The following is an 18,884-nucleotide window of genomic DNA, read 5'->3' on the forward strand; positions in this document are numbered from 1 at the left end:
TGGGAAATGTTATTAAATGATCAATGCTTGCTTAAATTATTTAAACAAATAAGACACCTCTCTCACACACACACAAATACACCTTTGTTGGTTCAACCCACATGGAGTAAAGTTCAGATCCATTCATTTACTGGGATTATTCTTGGAAGAAAAAAACTTTGTTACTAAAGGGATCATGCCATCAAGAAGTAAACCAGTTCTCTCATGGTTTTCATACAGAAAGGAATGCAGTTGTTGGGAGGCCAACATGTGCAAACACACACACCTCAAGGCATGTACCGACTGTCTCTTTAAAAAGACATTTCGAACTTAACTGTTTAATTTAACTAATTCAGCTCCTGAGGTCACAAGACCTAAGAACAGGGGTCTACAAAGGATACTTGCACTACTGCGAAGTCTGTAGGTGTCAATTTTTTTTTTTTTAAGTATGATACATCCTCACTATAAGACTGTTAAAAAGTTATCAAATCTCTGCTTCCCAGCTACCTTTAAGGCCCTTGTCCTCTACAGCAAGTGATTTATTTAATCACTGGTAAATCCTGTGCTTGCACATCCTAAGAACAGCCTTACACAAAGGAGGCACTGTAATAAGCAATTACATTCTAACACAAAATATCAAAAGACCAGAAATGATTTTTACAGCTTAAAGCAAAATAACTACAAAGGTCATTTCTCAAAAGAAAAGGTAATAAATCAAGCTATTTTTGTGCCAGTTACTTTTCATCTGTTTGAGGCAGCTGAGTAGTGTTTATATGTATATCTACAGTATGTAACTCTCACATACATATATGTATAAACACAAAGGTACTGTATCTACACACACAAGCACTAACATACTGAAGAACAATCCACAGCTCACACAAAAGGAGCACTATCCCATAATTCTAGTATAATTTTGTCTTTTTCAAAATGGATTCTGAATTCCTGAGTCTCAAAGACATTGCTGTCCTTTTCTATTAACTGATCTGAAGGAAAGCCTCTAGTTTGCATTTCTACCTAAGGGTACAATAGTTTAAATATTTTAAAAATGTAATGGGGGGGGGAAGCGTGACTGGAATTAGTTTGATTTTAAAGCATTTTTAAAAGGAATAAAGGATCTTCACCACTATATAATAAAGGCCACCTTAGTCTAAGACCAATTATGCTAGTATCCCAACATTTTTGTGGCAGGGAGAGATTTAGATCCCTATTCTTACTGTATGCATCACGCGCAATGAAAACAAAAAATCCATCCTTCAAATAATTTTTTTTAAAAACATTTATAAATAGAATTGCAATGGAACAGCCCTTTTGTTACAATCCATGTGGTAAAGTCACTGGAGCAGATAATTTATGAGTTCTCCCTCAAATAGTGCTATATTCACCATAACCCATTATGTCCTCTATAGTTTCCCTTTTACTTTGCATATTACAGTGTAACTTAAAATGTTATTTAAGAGCACTTCAGTCCCACAATGTAGGATTTAAGCTTGTGTGAATAAGTACAAGTGGCTCTGCAACATTTCAATGATTTACAAAAATACATTCAACCAAAAATTTATATAAGGTTCTCTTTTTTAAAATAAAAAATGAAGGAAAAGTCAAATGGTCCCATAATTAGCAAAGTAATACACTATCTCATTTCTGGAAATATTTCCAAAGCAAAGCACATTCAAGAGTATTGTACATTGAACTGCATACTTTTTACTCATTCATCTTTATCAGTAATAAAGATCTACTGTATATAATTATTCAACATTATAAATAATGCTAAGCAGAAAAATATTTACCTCTGGGCCATTTTTATCAGTTTCTTGGAACAAACACAAAACAAAATCTAAAGTGCAGGCTACAGATCATGACAGGCATAATAAAGGACAAAAGGTGCAGTAATTTGCATCTACATTTCAAAGTTGGTTAACCATCTATTGTTCCTTGCTAAATATCACCCTCCTTGTGCAATTTAATAACTGGTGAGTTGGTCTGTGTCACAGTACAACCTGTAACCATTTGGGTTTTTTGTTTTTTTACACTGGTTATAGTTGTCCGTAGACATTTCTAGGTAATAGCTTACATTTACAAAACCTTACATTTTTAATACTTTAAATCACACAATATTGATCCCACCCCCTGAAAATGTTATTGTCCTCTTGTTGCAGAATGTTGTTGAAGAAGTGATGCTTGGTTGGCTGCCTGGAGCAAAGGAAGTTTTCATTTCCATTTCACATGCTACGATAGCTGCATTCAATTCCACTTGAGCTCGGTGAACAACATAAAACATGAGACCGATGCTTATAACAATCTATGAATAAAACAAACACACTGCAGTTGAAAAAAATATATAGCAAAAAACAGGAATATAAAGCAAATACTTTAGGTGAAGCATTAAGGTAAGGCGTTCTCAGTACACAGCTTTATAGATCACTTGTTAATGTTTGGAGGTAAATGCATTCAGAGGAAGATAAGCCTAACCAATAGGATAATCCACGTCTAATACACTGCCATTGATATGTGAGAAGCCAGAGATTAGATGGGACTTCAGAATTGGCAGGTGCTGTAAGTCTAGGTGCTTTCTTCCATATGTTGTTATAATTGACAAACTTGTAAAGGTGGTTTTGCTATTCATCTCCTGGTAAAGAAATCCCTCCCTCTACCCCCCAAGAAAAGGTGTACGTGCGGGTGAGAACCACAGCACTTCCCTAGTAGATATCAAGTAAAATTAATTCAAATGCTCAGTTACATTCTGATGAAGATGTGTGATTTGCAGAACAGTAGAGATAATACTCTACTGATGTCGGGGGCAAAAGGAAACAAGCTATTTTCTCTCTTGGCCCTCCATTACTGAACACATCCAGAAACAACAGAGCATTGCCTAGGCTCCTGCAGTTCCTGTATAGTACAACACGATGAAATAGACTAGGATGGTGTTCAGGAAGCTTATTTAACCCTGCCCATGAAGGAATTTTACAGCTGCACATGTGGAGTGGATCTCTGCAGTACCAAAGAAAAAGTGAATCCAAAGGGTTTAATGGTGAGAATAAATATCCCAAATAGTGTATCATTTATAGCAACAATTTATAGGAAAACTCCAAGCCCATTACTGCAGCCCAACAGTCTGAATGCTCACATAGGAAGGGGGAGGAGGGGAAATCAAATGCACAACTACAAAAATGCAGAATAACGGGCTCGGTGGTAATACTGCTAAAAAGGATCTGGGGTTACAGTGGATCACAAATTGGATATAAGTCAACGATGGGAAGCAACTGTGAAAAAGTAGGGTTACCATTCGTCCAGATTCTCCTGGACATGTCCGGCTTTTTAGGTTAAAAATAGCGTCGGGAGGGGATGGGGGGGGGGATTTGTAAATATCTTAAAATGTCCGCCATTCTCCCCCCCTGTAGAGCACGGAGCGGGTGATACGGTGGCCGGCTGGATTGAGCCACTGGGATGGTGCTCCAGCAGCCAGAGCCTCTCCTCCGCTTCCCCCTCCTCTCCCCTGCACTTCAAATCACTGGCCAGGTGGCCTCCGGCAGCTCTAGAGCTCCTCCCTCCTCCTCCCTCTCCCCTGCTGCCCAGCGTGCTGCTCCCTGGGGAGAGCCGGGGCATGGATGTTCTAACCTGCTTTTGCAGGGGGGGAAAGAACCGCCCCGCAGCAGGGAAAACAGAGTTTAGCTCCTGTCTGGAGCCCAGGTGTCAGTTTCCTCGCGGGGCGCTGGTCGTGCTCTGGCTGGAACGTAGCGGGGGCAGGGGGAGGGTGACTGCGGGGTACTTGACGATGGAAAGGACGCCTGGCAGCAGTAGCCATGCCCAGCCTGATGCTGGGCGATAGATTTTTGGGGAAGATTTAAAAAAACAAAAGCCCCAGACAGATGATGGTTAGAGGTCTTGGGGGGCCCCCCCCCATAAATGTCTTCTGAAGTCTCCCCACCCCCAGACCCTCTGAGCGAGTTGGGGCTGTGTCCAGATGCCCCCTGGAGTGTGCTGCGGAGCGGCACGGTAAGGGAGCCAGGGGGTTGGAGAAGGGGCAGGGGGGTTCTGGAGGGAGCAGTCAAGGGACAGGGAGTAGGGGGGTTGGAGGTTCTGGGGGGGGGCCTGTCAGGGGGCAGGGGTGTGGAGAGTGGTCGGAGCGGTCAGGTGACAGGCAGCAGGGGGGGTAGATGGGTTGGGGATTCTGGGGGGGCAGTCAGGGGACAGGCAGTGGTTGGATGGGCATGGGAGTCCCTGGGGTCTGTTTGGGGTCGGGGGTGTGGATAAGGGTCGGCGCAGTCAGGGGACAGGTAGGGGGGTAAGGTCCTAGGGGGGGCAGTTAGGGGAGAAGGAGCAGTGAGGCTTAGGTAGGGGGTGGGATCCTGGGGGGCAGTTAGGAGCAGGGGTCCCAGGAGGGGGCAGTCAGGGGACAAGGGGGGGGGAGGGTATGGGGATCCTGATGGGGGCAGGGTGGGGGCGGGGCTGCCCCCCCTCCCCATGTCCTCTTTTTTGATTGTTGAAATATGGTAACCCTAGAAAAAGGCAAAATATCATTCTGGGGTGTATTAATAAGAGTGTTGGATATAAGACATGGAGGTAGCTGTTCCGCTCTACTTGGCACTGGTAAGGCCTCAGCTGGATACGGTGTGCAGTTCTGGGCACCATGCTTTAGGAAAGATATGGGCAAATTGGAGAGAGTCGAGGAGAGCAACACAAATGTTTAGAAGGTTTAGAAAACCTGACCTATGACAAAAGGTTAAAATACACTGAGCATTTTTCATCTTGAGAAAATATGACCAAAGACGGACCGGATAACAGTCTTCAAATAAGTTAAGGGCTGTTATAAAGACGACTGATCAATTGTTCTCAATGTCCACCGAAGGTAGGACAAGAAGCAATAGGGTTAAATCTGCAGAAAGGGAGATTTAGGTTAGATATTAGGAAAAGCTTTCTAACTATAAGGGTAGTTAAACTGTGGAATAAACTTCCAAGGAAGGTTGTGGAATCCCCATCACTGCATGTTTTTAAAAACAGTTTGAACAAGCATCCGTCCAGGGATGGTCTGGGTTTACTTGGTACTGCCTCAGCCCAGGGGACTAGACTTGACTTCTCAAGGTTCCTTACAACCCTACATTTCAAGGATTCTATCATTTGTGAGCTTCACTGGAAATGTAGATAGGATAGAGGTCTCTTTTGTATAGATGGAGATTAGGCTGGGTTATAAAATTAAGATTGACTTTAGGAATTAATCTTCAAATTCCCTGCTTTTACAGCATGGAGGAGGGTTGGGATTTTTTTATGTTGATTTTAAGGACATTATATTCTCAATCTTAATTGAATGGGTGTCTGGGATTCTCCCCCACTCCCCAATTGAGGCCTTTTTTATGCTCTTGTAATTAAAAAATATCTGAATGCGTTTTGCTTCTTACGGCCTATATATCTCCAGTGATGTCTCAAAGTTAACTCCAACAGCATAGTGTGTTGTTTCAGTGAAGCCTCAGCTATGGTTGTCAGGGAAATGACTCACAAAAACAAAACTGCTTTCCAGCTGTTCGAAACACAGGTTTTGCCTAACAGAAACCACTTGAAGAGGTTACCCCACTTTAGATTAAGTCTAGCAGAACTAAACAATCCCAAACAAACACACTTTAGCTCAGGTAGAACTTCCTCTGACCCTCCAAAAAACATAACCCCACAGAATCTAAAATTCCCAAATGTAAGGAATTTGAGTTTGCATTAAGGACCATCACATATAAAATACTTTTATATCAAGCCATCTGAAGCAGCAGTGGACAAACTAAAAACACTTCAGTACAAGATACGAAAAAAAAACCTGTTTCAAACATCCCAACATAAATTAACTTCAAATGTTCCATAGAGACAAAATTATTCTCTGAGCAAAGGCTACACTTGAAAGTTTTCAGTCAGAAGACAGTTTTAGTCAGAAACTTACAAAGAGGTGGTAAGGAATTCAAAATAGGGCTTAGAATACAAGTTGTTTTGCAAACGGAAAAAAAGATTCTGGAAGGATGAAAGTAATTTCAAAATATTGCTTCCTACATTAAACACACCACATACTAATAGACAAACAGGAACACCACAAACCAAAACGGTTATTAAATCTTAGCTGAATATTCTCACTACTCTTGTTGCTCACGTTTTCATTTAACCTCATTTAAGGCAACAGTCAATTTCATCTTTAGGTTCCGCAGCAGCACAATTTGAAATGTTTTGTTGTGAACACTGCAGGGAAATGTTAAGTGGCTTGAAAACAGTTTCAGCTGAGATTTAAACAACAAAAACATAGAAACATGGCTACTCTTCACCTCTATTTTAAAAGTTTATATGGAGATATAAAGCCTAAATTTGGAGTCACATTTGACCTAACATTGTCCCTCTATGTCAGTGTTCTCAAAGCCGGGGGGCTGCGGGAAGCGGCGTGGGCCGAGGGATGTGCTGGACGCCCACGGGACAGCGCACCACGACCAGTGGGAGCCGCGATTGGCCAAACCTGCTGATACGGCAGGTAAACAAACCGGCTCGGCCCACCAGGGGCTTTCCCTGAACAAGTGGCAGACTGGCTTTGAGAACCACTGAGTGCAACCCATCCTGCTCCTCCCCCTGCCCCTCAGCACCTCCTGCACCCACACAGTCGGCACCTATTGGCACTATTTGACATAGGAAGCATTCACCACTTAAATAGAGTCGCCTCCAGGGTGAAGTGTGGCAAATCATTCTGCACCAAGGATAAACAATTGTTCTTAGAAAAGCAAATTAATAAGAACTTTCCAAGTGGAACTACAGAAGGAATTACAAGTAGGCAGAAGTAACTACTAACACTGAAACTGGGCAAGGGCAGCAAGATTAATACCATTCAAAAAGTGCCGCAGAATATTTAACAAGAAATGATCAAATTCTCATTTAAGCTGCATCTGAAAGACAGCACTTCCAGCAGAACAATATTCCATACATAGCACAAAGCTGAGGATGGTTCACTTCCAGTTCAGAAACCTGCCAACTATTACCACCACAAAAATGAATCAAGGACTGGGGGAAAAATGCCTTACAGTGACAGATTTACAGAGCTCAATCTGTTTAGTTTATCAAAAAGAAGAGAGAGACAGTGTAATCAAGTCACCTCTCAAAGTATCACCACAAGGAAAAGATACCAAGTTCTACAGGGCTCTTTAATCTAGTGGAGAAAGACAAACCAAGAACCAATAGCTGGAAGCTGAAGCCAGACAAATTCAAATTAGAAATAAGGCCCACATTTAAACAGCTAAGGTAATTAACTATTGGAACAAACTACCAAGACAAGTGGTGGGTTCTCCATCTCTTGCGGTCTCAATCAAGACTGGATGCCTTTCTGGAAACATCTTTTAGCCAAACAAGTGTCACTGGGCTCAACACAAGAGGTGAAATTATATGGCCGGTGTTATAGAAGACATAAGGCTAGATGATCTAATGGCCCTTTCTAGCCTTAAACTATGAACCTACTCAATAATTAATGGTAATTGTTGCAGCACCTGATTTTCTTTTGCTGAGAACAGATACTGACCAGGGCCAAATCTATTAACTCCATAAAGACTAATAAAACAGTCAACGGTGATATAACTTCACACACTTCCTGTCTGAGTGGCATACTCCAGATGTCCCAAACATTCAAAACAGCATTTTATATTGGTATCCTGCAAATTACAAATCAAAGCTCTGTCCTTACAATTTGCTGCATGCAGGCGGAGATCCTCTGAAGTCAATGGGGCTCCATGTGGGTGAAGGGATCCTTTTGCATACAAGTTATGGGATCAGTGCCCAAGATATTTAACATTTATTACTAATCTTACACATTGAAATATATGATTTTGACTCTCCCCACACCCCAAACCAGATTAACTTCTGCTGCTGTTTGATAAAACTGGGTTAAATAGTACAATTTGACAAATTTAGCCTTTGTTTACAAACTGTGCATGGAGAGTTTAAAATTTTCCCAAATTTGTTATTCAGGATTATTCACCAAACAGTTTCTAAAAATATTTGATCTGTCAATTGAACATTCATATCAAAATGTTCATAAGCAACGTTCAAAACATTTAGTTTCAACAAACATTACTGCCAGTAAGCTTGTCCCTTAGAATATTCTTTGAAAGCAACCACAAAAGTAGCTAAAGCAAATCACATTTCGTATTTCAGAAATGTTCAGAGTAGTTGTTTTTTCGAGCTATTTACGGAGCTCTAAGTTACTGATTAGGGCCCAAATGTCCAGCCCTGGTAGCTAGGCAAAGTGCTGGGAAAAAGCATTAGAAGTGGGTGGTGTGAATTAAAGGATTCCTCCAGTAACTGATCCTTCCCCCACCTCTTCAGTCACCTCCTTTTCTGAGCCCTTCCTATATCCAGCCTCCCCAACATGCATCTGAACCATGACAGTTCCACTACATAGGCAGCCTCTGTACCTATGAAGGGGGTGGCTGGATTTAGCCTTTAGCAATTTTTAAAACAAACCACAGAACTAGCCCAGTAACAGAACTTCATAAGTAAAATGAAAGATGTTCAAATAACCTTTTTATTTTCTCTCATCTTTCCAGTTTATTTAACCCATGCTGTTACACAAATGTCAATATTCTCAAGCAAGCTTCATCAGCAAACAAGTAGCACATACAAATTTATTTAAATAGGGCCTGGTGTTCATTTTGTATCTTATTCTTTTTATAAAGAGATTTTAAGATTGTAAAAATTGAACAAGACAACTACAGTATGATCTGCAAATTTGCAAGCAAATGGTTGTAATTGCTATTCAAATCCAAACCAAAATCAAATCAACTGACAGTGTCAGGTGATGCTTTAATGCCTCTTCTGCTACTGGTATAGCAATGCCAGTTCACCATGCTCCCCACTCAAGGGATCTAACAACATTGCTTGCTGCCTAGGATTTCATGACATGTTGACTGTAAATCAACTTTCGGGTAAACAACAGAGGTCTATAAAATCATGACTTGTGTGGAGAACATGAACAGGGAAGTGTTATTTACCACTTCACATAACACAAGAACCTTAATAGGCAGCAGGTTTAAAAACAAAACAGAGGAAGTAAAATTTCACACAATCCACCATCAAGCCATGGAACTCATTGGCATGGGATATTGTGAAGGCCAAAAGAGTAACTGGGTTCAACAAAAATTAGGTAAATTCCTGGAGGATAGTTCCATCAATGGCTATTAGCCAAGATGATCAGGGGCACAACATCATTCTCCAGGTATCCCTAAATCTCTGACTGCCAGAAGCTTTGACTGAACAGCAGGTAATGGATCATTCAATAATTGCCTTTTTTTCTTCATTCTCTCTGAAGTATCTGGTACTGATCACTGTCAGAAGACAGGATACTAGGTGCTAGATGGACCCCTGGTCTGACCCAGTATGACCATTGTTATAGAAGTTCTTAATTCATACTTCTCATTAAGTCAGAATTACTTTCTAAATGGGGAGGTTTCCAATAGGCCACCACTACAACCACTTATTTCTATAGCAACTTTCATCTAAAAACTGTATAAGCTGGGATCATGCTATACTCTTCTAATACTGAAGCACAGCCAATACTGGAATGGAACAGGGCAGATATTCTGGGCTTAAGGGAGGCTCCAAAGTGGAGTGAATGGCTATTGCTCTAATGGCTCACTACAGCAGCAGTGACTAGCTGAGCTCATTAGCACTCCAAACACAACCTCTCTCATCTCCCTATATTCCCCTTATATTGGAGGCTGGAGAAGCTGGTGGAGGAGGAGGAACCAGCTATGCTGATTCCATGTCAGATGCACACACACTGGGGGAAAATCCCCACCTGGGAGATCCACTGGCTTTTACATCCTTTGCACCACCAGAGGCACAAAAGGTACAGATTACAGGAAAGACTCTTTCTTGTCCAACAGCATAGTAGTACCTAAGATCAAGTTAGGACATTGGTTCTGTAACAACTCAAAGAAGATTGCCCAACCCACTGAATCACCAGTATTTCAGCTGGATTTTCCTAGAATGTCTCCCATTAGTTGGAGGACGAACAAGATCACAACCCTAAAGTAGTATGACCACATGCAAAAAAAAAAAAAAAATACAAATTTCCAAATGTAACTGCTTTGTCTCCAGAGTCACCCAAACTACAATAAATATACTGGCTTTAAGATTAATGACTATGACAATAATATTATTAAATAATTTTTAAAAACCACTCACCTGTAAAGTAAATATAAAATAGCCACTAACACTTTGCTCTGCAATGACATCTTCCATAGTTCGCAAGGTGGTGCCTAAGTAGGAGTTTAGGAGCTGAGTAGGAAGCAGTCCAACTGAGGAAGCCATTAGATAGTTGGGTAACGATAGATCTGTAATCTAAATGAAATCAAGTGTGAAAAGCAATGTACAATTTCAATATAATTTTCCCATAACCAGTCTTGACTGCCTCCTCCACAACGGTCTAAGCAAAAGTTTAGAATTCATTATATTACAATATTCTGAAAATGACTGAGTGCAAAAGTTCAGTAAAAGATCAGTTCAACAAGGCAACACTTTTAAACTTGCCCTTTTAAAATTCTGTTCAATTATATTTCATCTTTTGTTGGGCTGCATCTTCAACTGGACATCCTAAGGATGCAATTACACTATCCCTTTGCTTTGTTAAAATGCATGAAGTGTAGCTACAATATTTTTGTAAGGAAAAAAATATGAATCATTTAAAACATCCTTCACGGAAGGTTTTTTTATATTACATTTTAATTGGCCAAGGCACAGAATTAGAGCTAGCCAGATATTTTTGGAAGTGGTGATGAAAAACAGGAAAAAGAAGAAAAGTGTGAATATTCTTTTGAGTCCCCCTCTCCTGCTCCAACAACCCCCGAGTTTCTTTTTCCATTTTGAGTAGCTCTTAGCTATTATGCAGACAATTTGTACTGGGGCAAGGTACACAGTACCAGCTAAATAAAGTCAAATGGGATCAGGAGAGGTTGAGAAATACAGAGGAATGTAAAAGATGAGAGTCCAGAAGGGCATAGGATGCATTCATGCAGGCAATGAAAACAGAAGGCAAGAGAGTGAGTTAAAAATAAAGTGAATACAATTTTATGGATGCTAAGGGACATAAACTAATCTACAAGCAGATCCCTGGATTATTTTCCTCGGTGATTATGAAAGCTTTAGACACTGAAGTTTTCATTCTCTCCTGACTCCAACAAAACAGGCTAAGCATTGGCAACAGCACATTCCTAGCCAATGTGATTCAATCCTTACTTCAAGGGACCACTTTTAAGGCTGAGAGAATAATTCAACTGCCAAACTTTTAGCCATGACGTCTCTGTGGAAGCTGTCAATGATGCCAACTGGCATCAACTCTGATGTGACAATCTAAAAACAAAAGTAAGACCACCAACTCATTTCAAATAAAATCCCTGAAAAAGGTTACCAGAGGTTGCGTGTTGGGAAAAGGTTTCCTTCCACTGATTTTTATGAACTGATGTTTTGAATACATACACTGCAAAATTTCTCTGATAAAGTCTTAGGCCTCTCATTCTGGTTGTTTAAACTGCTTAGCTATAAGTAAGTGGTGTACATATCATAACATTAACAAAATAGTCCACAAGACCAAGTTGGATCTTCAGTTTGTAGAATGGAGGTAAGTAAAAATAGATCCTCAATATACCGATCAGTCACAATAAATGATATGGTATTGACACATTAATAAAAACCAGTCTGTTAATGATAACACTGACAAATACTAGTCTTGCCAAAAAGTCATTGTCAAACATATCTATTGACTTTGGAACGGCTCTAGCAATGTGTGCTTAAAGACTGGATTGCTGTGATTATTTGATTCATACACCTGTCGGAAGTATGACGCAAGCTGTCCGTTGTTCCTAAAGAATTCCTGCAGACTATCCAACAGAACACATTACATGAAAGAAAACAACTTCTAAAGTTCTAATTAAGCAGAGTCAGTGCCACTGAGCTTCTACAAGGAAATAACTGACAATGGCACAAATCTGTAAAAAGTCAAGGACAAGGACATCAACAGAGTTAAGTTATTTTAAGGGCTGTGCAATGAAATAAGTGACTAGTCTGTGAGTGCACCCTTAAGGGCAGTGTAATTATTTTAAAACAACAGATTAAATAATGTAATATCATAGTAACATTATTTTGAAAAGTTAAAAGTCACATTGCCAAAATCCCAAAGAGTTCTTAGCATGAAATATTAGTGAAAGGTTTTTTGGGAAACGGAGAGGGAAGATGGAAAATAAAAGACTAGGGTTTGGTTTTGTTATTCCACTGGAAGAAAATAATTTCCCACTCTTCCCAAGTAATTTAGGAAGACGCTTCCAAAATACATGTTGCAAATTTTGCTTGCTAGATTTGAACATATGCCAGCAACATGACTAATATATTTTCTCACTGTGGGTGTATTGACAGATTACTCTAGACCTAATTATTTGACAGATGTTCTCAGAGGAGTACTTCTTAAAAAAAAAAAAAAACCACCAGTAGAAATCTGGGCCATGGTGGAGCTATCCACAGACCTCCTTTATTATCAAGAGGATGCAGTCAGTGCTATTACTGTCTTTAAAATACTAAAGCAGATATAAGATTTGCTAAATAGGGCCTTGTCATTAAATCTAATGGAATTGGGAAACAAATCACAAAGAATCTTTGGGGAACTTCTTCCCTTTGTGAATATATAGTATAGCATTTTACTTGCAGATACCTAAGTTTGCATTTCTGATTTTGTCCCGCAACAAGGACATAGGAAAGACCATTTCCAACTGAAGGAGAAACAGACAGTAAGTTTAAAACTGATGTACATCCCATCAACCCTGAGACCAAGAGGCTCGTGCCAGAGAAAACAATGCAGCACACATGCCTTTTGATCACAGTTTGCAGGATTTGGGTCTATGCTGATACTGAATAAGGGGCTTCTGCTGGTACTGTTTCCTTTAAAAGGGATAGGAAGTAGAGGCTGATAATGCTTATCTCTGATAAAATGTTTGTACCCAAAACCTTTTCCATGGGGGAGGAGAAATCCCCAAAGACTTTATAGCAGACCTGGTTTCAACTGTTTGTCTAGAACCTCATCTCTTCCTCCACCACCAAAAGGGAGGTCTTATACCTGGATTTTTTTTTTCCTGGGCAAAGCACTTCTAAGTAATCACACAGTTTACAGCTCTAGATGACATATTAGAAGTAGAGGATACTCTCAAGGTGTGTTTTGCAACAAGTTGACCTTCAGCAATAAGGGCTTTGGCCAGCTGGTCTTCCACCAGCGACTGGACAAACAATGCTATTTTCTCCCACAGGTAACATTGGTATCAGGCAGTAACGTCCAGATAAGTTGCCACACTAATGCTGAGTGTGGCAGGTGAGAACATCTTTCTACCCAGCAAATCTAACTTCTTACCCTCTCTATCAGAAAGGGTAGAATGGACTTGATCCCCTTTAGCTCTTTGAATGGCAGTTGCCACCACCAATGAATTTGCAGCTAGGGGAGTCCAGAAGAACAAGAACCCCTCAGGAAGCAGCTGGTATAACTTTTCTTTTTTAGAAGCTGCCTGTGCTGAGTTTAACTAGATAAATTTTAGCATCTGTAATAAGCCATCTAAGACTGACAAGGCAATCTTCCTCCAAGAGAGTAAGCCCAAAATATTGAAAAACAGCTGTGTAATTTACTCTAAGGTTACTGAAGGGTTGTTCAAGACAGTAGCTATCCTTTCCATAAGTTGTGAAATTGGAGCATACCTTCTAGAGGGGAGGAAGATGATGCACCCACATTGTCATTTGGAGAAGTTTAACCATCCAGATTTGTACCTACATTCAGAGATTCAATGGGCCCCTTTAGTTCTTCTTCAGACTGTGTGTCTGGGACAAGCAAAGGAGACTGTTTCCTTGGTACCAGTGAGAGCAACAGGTCCAGCGAAGAATACTTCCCTTGAACACTTTTTGGAGAAGGCTCCCTTTCTTGCTGCCTTTCTTCAACCTTTTAAATTCAGAGTAATCCCTAGGGGAAGGCCAATATGGCCACACTTCCTTTAGTATGCCTCCCAGTATCCAGTGAGAAATTTCCTATCAATCCCTTGGTGAGGGAGGATGAGCTTGTGGTTTGAAAGGGTGGAACAGTGAATCTCATAATGCTCTCCAAGTTATCTGATCCTTTTCCTTGGCGGGGAAGAGCAAGGAAAGGTACCAGGCTGGTCATGGTACAATTTCAGGTCAGAGTGCAATCCGAAAGAGGTTTCCAATGGTTACAACAAATGACTTGGTTAAGTGAAAAGCCAGAAGTTGTAAAATATTTCTGTGGGAAACAAGGAGGAGAGTCATGCATCTCCAGCAAGATTTGCATAGTTAGGGAAACATATTAAGGAGTATTCTAATGAGAAAACTGTATCACCAAAGCTTAAAAATGTGCTTGAAAACTATGCTAACAATATAGTACTTGACACCTTACACGAAAAAGTCTCAATTTTTTCAGTCAGTTTCTACAGAAATCACAACTTGGACCCTATACATAGAATTTATTTTGTGTTTTTGTATATTGTTAACTTGTGTGAATACTATAGCTGCATGGGAGCGCTACTATAGTTAAGGTTGCATCATGACATCTGTTTAAAGGTCCACTGAAGTTCCCTAAAATTGGCATTCTTAGTCAGATTCATTTAAAATATAGTGTGCATCAAGATTAATGTTAGTGATCCAAATTTGGAGTCATTTGAGTTAGAGCTTGAGGAGATATAAGTCCAGGAGGAAAAAAGTCATTTTCCAAAAAGTTGCCAGGTGTTTTTTTGGTTTGGTTTGGGGTTTTTTTGCTCAGAGCTACAGATCAAACTATTGATGTGATGCAAGTCAAAATGGTCTCAAACTGTTGAATATTAACGAAGGTAGTGCATGGCATACATTCTATCTTTGGGGGACTTGGACTGAACAGTATTTAAGAAAATTTTTACTCTGCACATTTGCTAATATAGAAATATGACTAGAGGATTTAAAATTCAACTCTTATACGTGCTTTAAAATTTAAACAGTTACTCAGATTGCTTTGAAATATGGTGTGCCTCATGGGGGAGGGGGTGTGTGGTAATGTTAGTGATCCAAATTTGGGGTCATTTGACAGAGTGGTTCCCAAGTTACAACCCCCCCCACCCAAAAAAACCTAGTTTCCTTCCGTCCACTGCCTTATACTGTGGCTAGAGATTGCTACAATGTGAGAGTCCAGGTGGCAATTTTATTTTGGAATGGAATGTAAATCAAAGTATTTAATTAATTTAATTCTAGTCCCACCATTTTTTAGGCTTTTATATGCACACCTCAGCTCTGCCAGTGCACCCCAACCTACTGTACCTGTCAGCTCCGACTACACACAACATGCTGAATACATAAAACTAAACAAACCCCATAATTATTACCATCTTTCAGTTATGACAATCTTAGGTTAAAAAAATTCAGAAAGAAAAAGATTTTTTTTTAAACTGTGTCCATTTAGTTATCAAGGGAATCTGCATCCTTCCTACCTAACTTGCATTTTAATCAGACTTTCTCCAGATCTGCTCAATCTCATTTAAAATGAGACTCATTCATTCTGAATCACTTTTAAAAGGCAGTTCTTTTAAAATTCTCTCTTCTGTGAGATTTGCTTTATACTATGTTCCTTTTGCATAATATACAAGACTGAGAATCTTCTATCACAAGCAACATAAAATGATTCCAGCAAAATCTCAGCTGATGATGTCTTGAGAATCTTTCTTTCTCAAGCAATCCTAGAGGTGGCCAGTAATAGCAGATGGTGGGAGGAGAACAGAATGCCAAATCTATTGCTGGAAGAGAGACACCCTAATTGGGAGATTAATTTTAAAAGACTACTCAATGTAATGGTCATATTCCTGTCCAATTTTTTCCTCTATTATTCAAACAACACTTATGATCACTATAACCGGAAGAACTGAGAAAAACTGTGGTTTCAGTTCGCTTACTATGTGCGAGTCACAGTACTTTTCACTGTTTTACAGCACCACCTATGAGGCCCAGAGCTGGCAGCCAGAGAGAGCAGTGCTGTCCTACTGAAGTCAGTGGGCAGTAACATGGGCCCAAGGGTCCATCCAGGCAGAGTTGACTACAGGATCAGGCCCTGATCTTGCAACCGCATCCCTGAGGGCAGACCTTTGCCAGGCGCATGGATACATTTGCCTAAGGTTTGCTGTGTGATAGATCTGTTTGTGAAGGTCTTTCACACAGCAACAGAGGAAAGAGACTTCCAATCTAAAAAAACTGTAATTATGAAACTGCAAAAGCAGGGAACTCAGACTAAGAATAAGTTATGTGTTTTGCAGTGTTCAGTGGCGTGAAAATCAGTGAAATTGTCAGTTCCTACAGCTCTGATATGGGCTCCATGGAGCGAAATCATGGCCTCACTGAAGTCAGTGGGAGACTCATATAGATTTCAATCACGACACCCCCCACTCCCTACCGCCACAGGCAGGGCCCTGCTCGTGGGAGCCACTCACCGAGAACACCGCGTTTTGGAGCCCGAAGGGGATGGGCGTGAGCCTGGCCAGGGCCACCACTTTGAGGCCGCTTCCTCCCTCTACTACGCGGATAACGGCGCTGAGCTTCTCGCTGCCCTGGATCCTCGCTAGCACCCAGCGGGCCAGCAGCTTCTTGCAGACCACGTGGGCGATGAAAGTGCCGATGAGGACCCCGAGCACCATCAGCCCCATGCCCAGCACGAAGCCGTACAGGTAGCCGGCGGCCACGTTCAGCACGATGTAGCCCCAGCCGCAGGGGAAGGAGACCACGATGAAGCCCACGGTGAAGAGCAGCACCCCGGCCACGCTGTCCAGGCTCTCGGCCCAGAGCAGCAGGTCCCGCACGTACTGGCGCACCAGGGCCAGCGAGGCGAAGCACAGCGCGGCCAGGACGCACACGCCCAGGCAGCTCTTGCACCAGCAGGTGCCCAGCAGGCAGCACGAGCAGCGCCACGTCCTGGCCTCGGGCAGCCCGGGCCCCGCGCCACCCGCCTCGGGCAGCTGGCACAGCAGCAGCTCCGAGTGCTGCAGCCCGTTCTGCTCCGGGTACGGCCCGCGCAGGAGCCCAGCCGTGTCTCCCTGGGCTCCGCCGGCCGGCTCCCCGCCTCCGCCTGCCCGGGCCAGCCAGCGGCTGAGGTCCTGCCGGGCTCCCTGGGCAGCCGCGAACTTGGCGGCCCGGCAGAGGAGCTGGAGCACGGCGCCCCCGGAGCTCCACATGCCGCCGGGCCCGGCAGCCGGCTCTAGCCCGGCAGCGCGCTCCGCCGGGCGGGGATCGAGCCGCCGCGCTGGGCCAGTCCCCGCTCCCCGAAGCCACTGGGCAGGGGCGGCCGCTCGTTCATCGCCCCGCCATGGCCCGGCTCCCGCGGCGACGAAGAGACCGAGCTGCTGACGGCGGCGGGAGAGAGACGCGCGCGCTTCGCGGAGGCCGGGCGGGTCCCGGGTGCTGAGCGCGCGGGCGGCGGCTCGGGTTTAGGCGGCGGCTCCGGGCTGGCGGCCCTGGCAGATGGGAAGTCCTGGGGGGCGGCCCTGGCGGCAGCGGGGCTCCATCTCCCAGCGCGCTCGGCTCCGGAGGACGCTGAGCCCGGCAGTGCAGATGTGGCAAATCCGGCGGCGGCCGTGCCGAGCAGGGGGCGGCGCCCAGTTGGGAGTGGGGGAGGAGGCTTGGGGCGGTGCCTCCTCCTCCTCCTCCTCCTCCCCAACGCACGGCCGGGGGCAGGGGTAGGCTCCTGGTACCCTGGTCTGGCAGCCCATTGGGAGCTAGCTGGAAGCGCGTCTCACCCCTAGGTCCTGGGGATCCCTTCCTTGCCCTAAGGGGCTCCCTCCCACCCGCTACTGGGCTGTGCTGCTTTGACCCCCAATGGCCGTTCCCAACTGCCGCGGACCTTTCCCACCACGGGACAAACCTTGAACTGGGTCGTGGCGGCTGACTGAGGAAAACCAACAGCCCCCCCTTTCCCTGCCTGCTGCCATGGTTCTTCCTAACTGCAGGGGTTGGAGGGTTACAGACCCCACAATCGGGCCCAGAAGTAGGATTGCCAACCCACCACAATTGTCCTGTCCTGTCATCTCCAGGAATGAAAGATTAATCTTTAATTAAAGATTGTGTCATGTGGTGAAACCTCCAGGAATATGTCCAACCAAAATTGGCAACCCTACAAGAAGTGTAGCTCTGGGGGCATCTCTGACTGTGAAATTACTGTTCGACTTCTTCCACCCAACTCCAGGAAGGATTTTGTGTGTTGCTGAATATTTTGAAAAAAGTTTAATGATATACAGCTGAGAGACACTTTCAGATGAAGCACTGACCCACATTTTTTAGTGCAGGTTAGGTACTAAATCTCTGCCTAGGTGGAAAGATGAGCTGTGTTGCAGATAGGATGACCAGATAGCAAGTGTGAAAAATTGGGACAGGAAGTGGGGGGGGGGTAATAGGTACCTATGTAAGAAAAAGCCCCAAAATCAGGACTGTCCCTATAAAATCAGGACATCTGGTCACCCTAGTTGCGGAGGTTGTTTTGCCATATTCAGAAGCCTTGTTTATGCTACCCAAGTTCATACCTACAAGTCTTGTTGGTGCATAATTACTGATGGTAGCAAGAGGGAAGATATAGGGTGGAAGCCGGCTCAGGCATCAGCATCCACTGGGAGCTGCATTGGTGAGGAATTTCTTCAATTAATGTTGCAAGCATATACAGAGCCAGAGCAGGTGTGAAAGTTGGGAGGTGGAAGAATGATTATCAGATTATATAGACCAGTGGTTCTCAACCTTGTGGCCTAATCAGCACAGAGATGCGGCCCATGTGACATCTTCAGGGCCATACAGGTAGTATTAGATGTGGCCCACGTAACACATTGTGGGCCACATATGTGCCCACAATGGTAAATAGGTTGAGAACC

General features: G+C 43.1%; 1 protein-coding gene across 1 annotated transcript; it reads right to left on the minus strand.

The window, feature by feature from the left end:
- Nucleotides 1–410: 410 nt before the first annotated feature.
- TMEM64 (transmembrane protein 64) lies at nt 411–17,628 on the minus strand. Its single transcript, XM_034763242.1, has 3 exons — nt 16,467–17,628; nt 10,168–10,323; nt 411–2,281 (listed from the first exon to the last, which is right to left on the minus strand). Exons 1-3 carry the CDS (start codon nt 17,202–17,204, stop codon nt 2,087–2,089), a joined length of 1,089 nt encoding a protein of 362 aa, XP_034619133.1. The 5' UTR covers nt 17,205–17,628; the 3' UTR covers nt 411–2,086.
- Nucleotides 17,629–18,884: the final 1,256 nt, after the last annotated feature.

Source organism: Trachemys scripta, chromosome 2 (genome assembly GCF_013100865.1).
Source record: "Trachemys scripta elegans isolate TJP31775 chromosome 2, CAS_Tse_1.0, whole genome shotgun sequence".
Classification (NCBI taxonomy): Eukaryota; Metazoa; Chordata; order Testudines; family Emydidae; genus Trachemys; species Trachemys scripta.

Bases quoted from the DNA above. Each gene is read 5' to 3' on its own strand.
- TMEM64 (XM_034763242.1), bottom strand. From the start codon at position 17,204: ATGTGGAGCTCCGGGGGCGCCGTGCTCCAGCTCCTCTGCCGGGCCGCC. The intron at 10,324-16,466 runs GTGAGTGGCTCC...GATTTCATTTAG, and splicing joins TCCAAAACGCGGTGTTCTCG to ATTACAGATCTATCGTTACC. The intron at 2,282-10,167 runs GTGAGTGGTTTT...TTTTATTCATAG, and splicing joins ATTTTATATTTACTTTACAG to ATTGTTATAAGCATCGGTCT.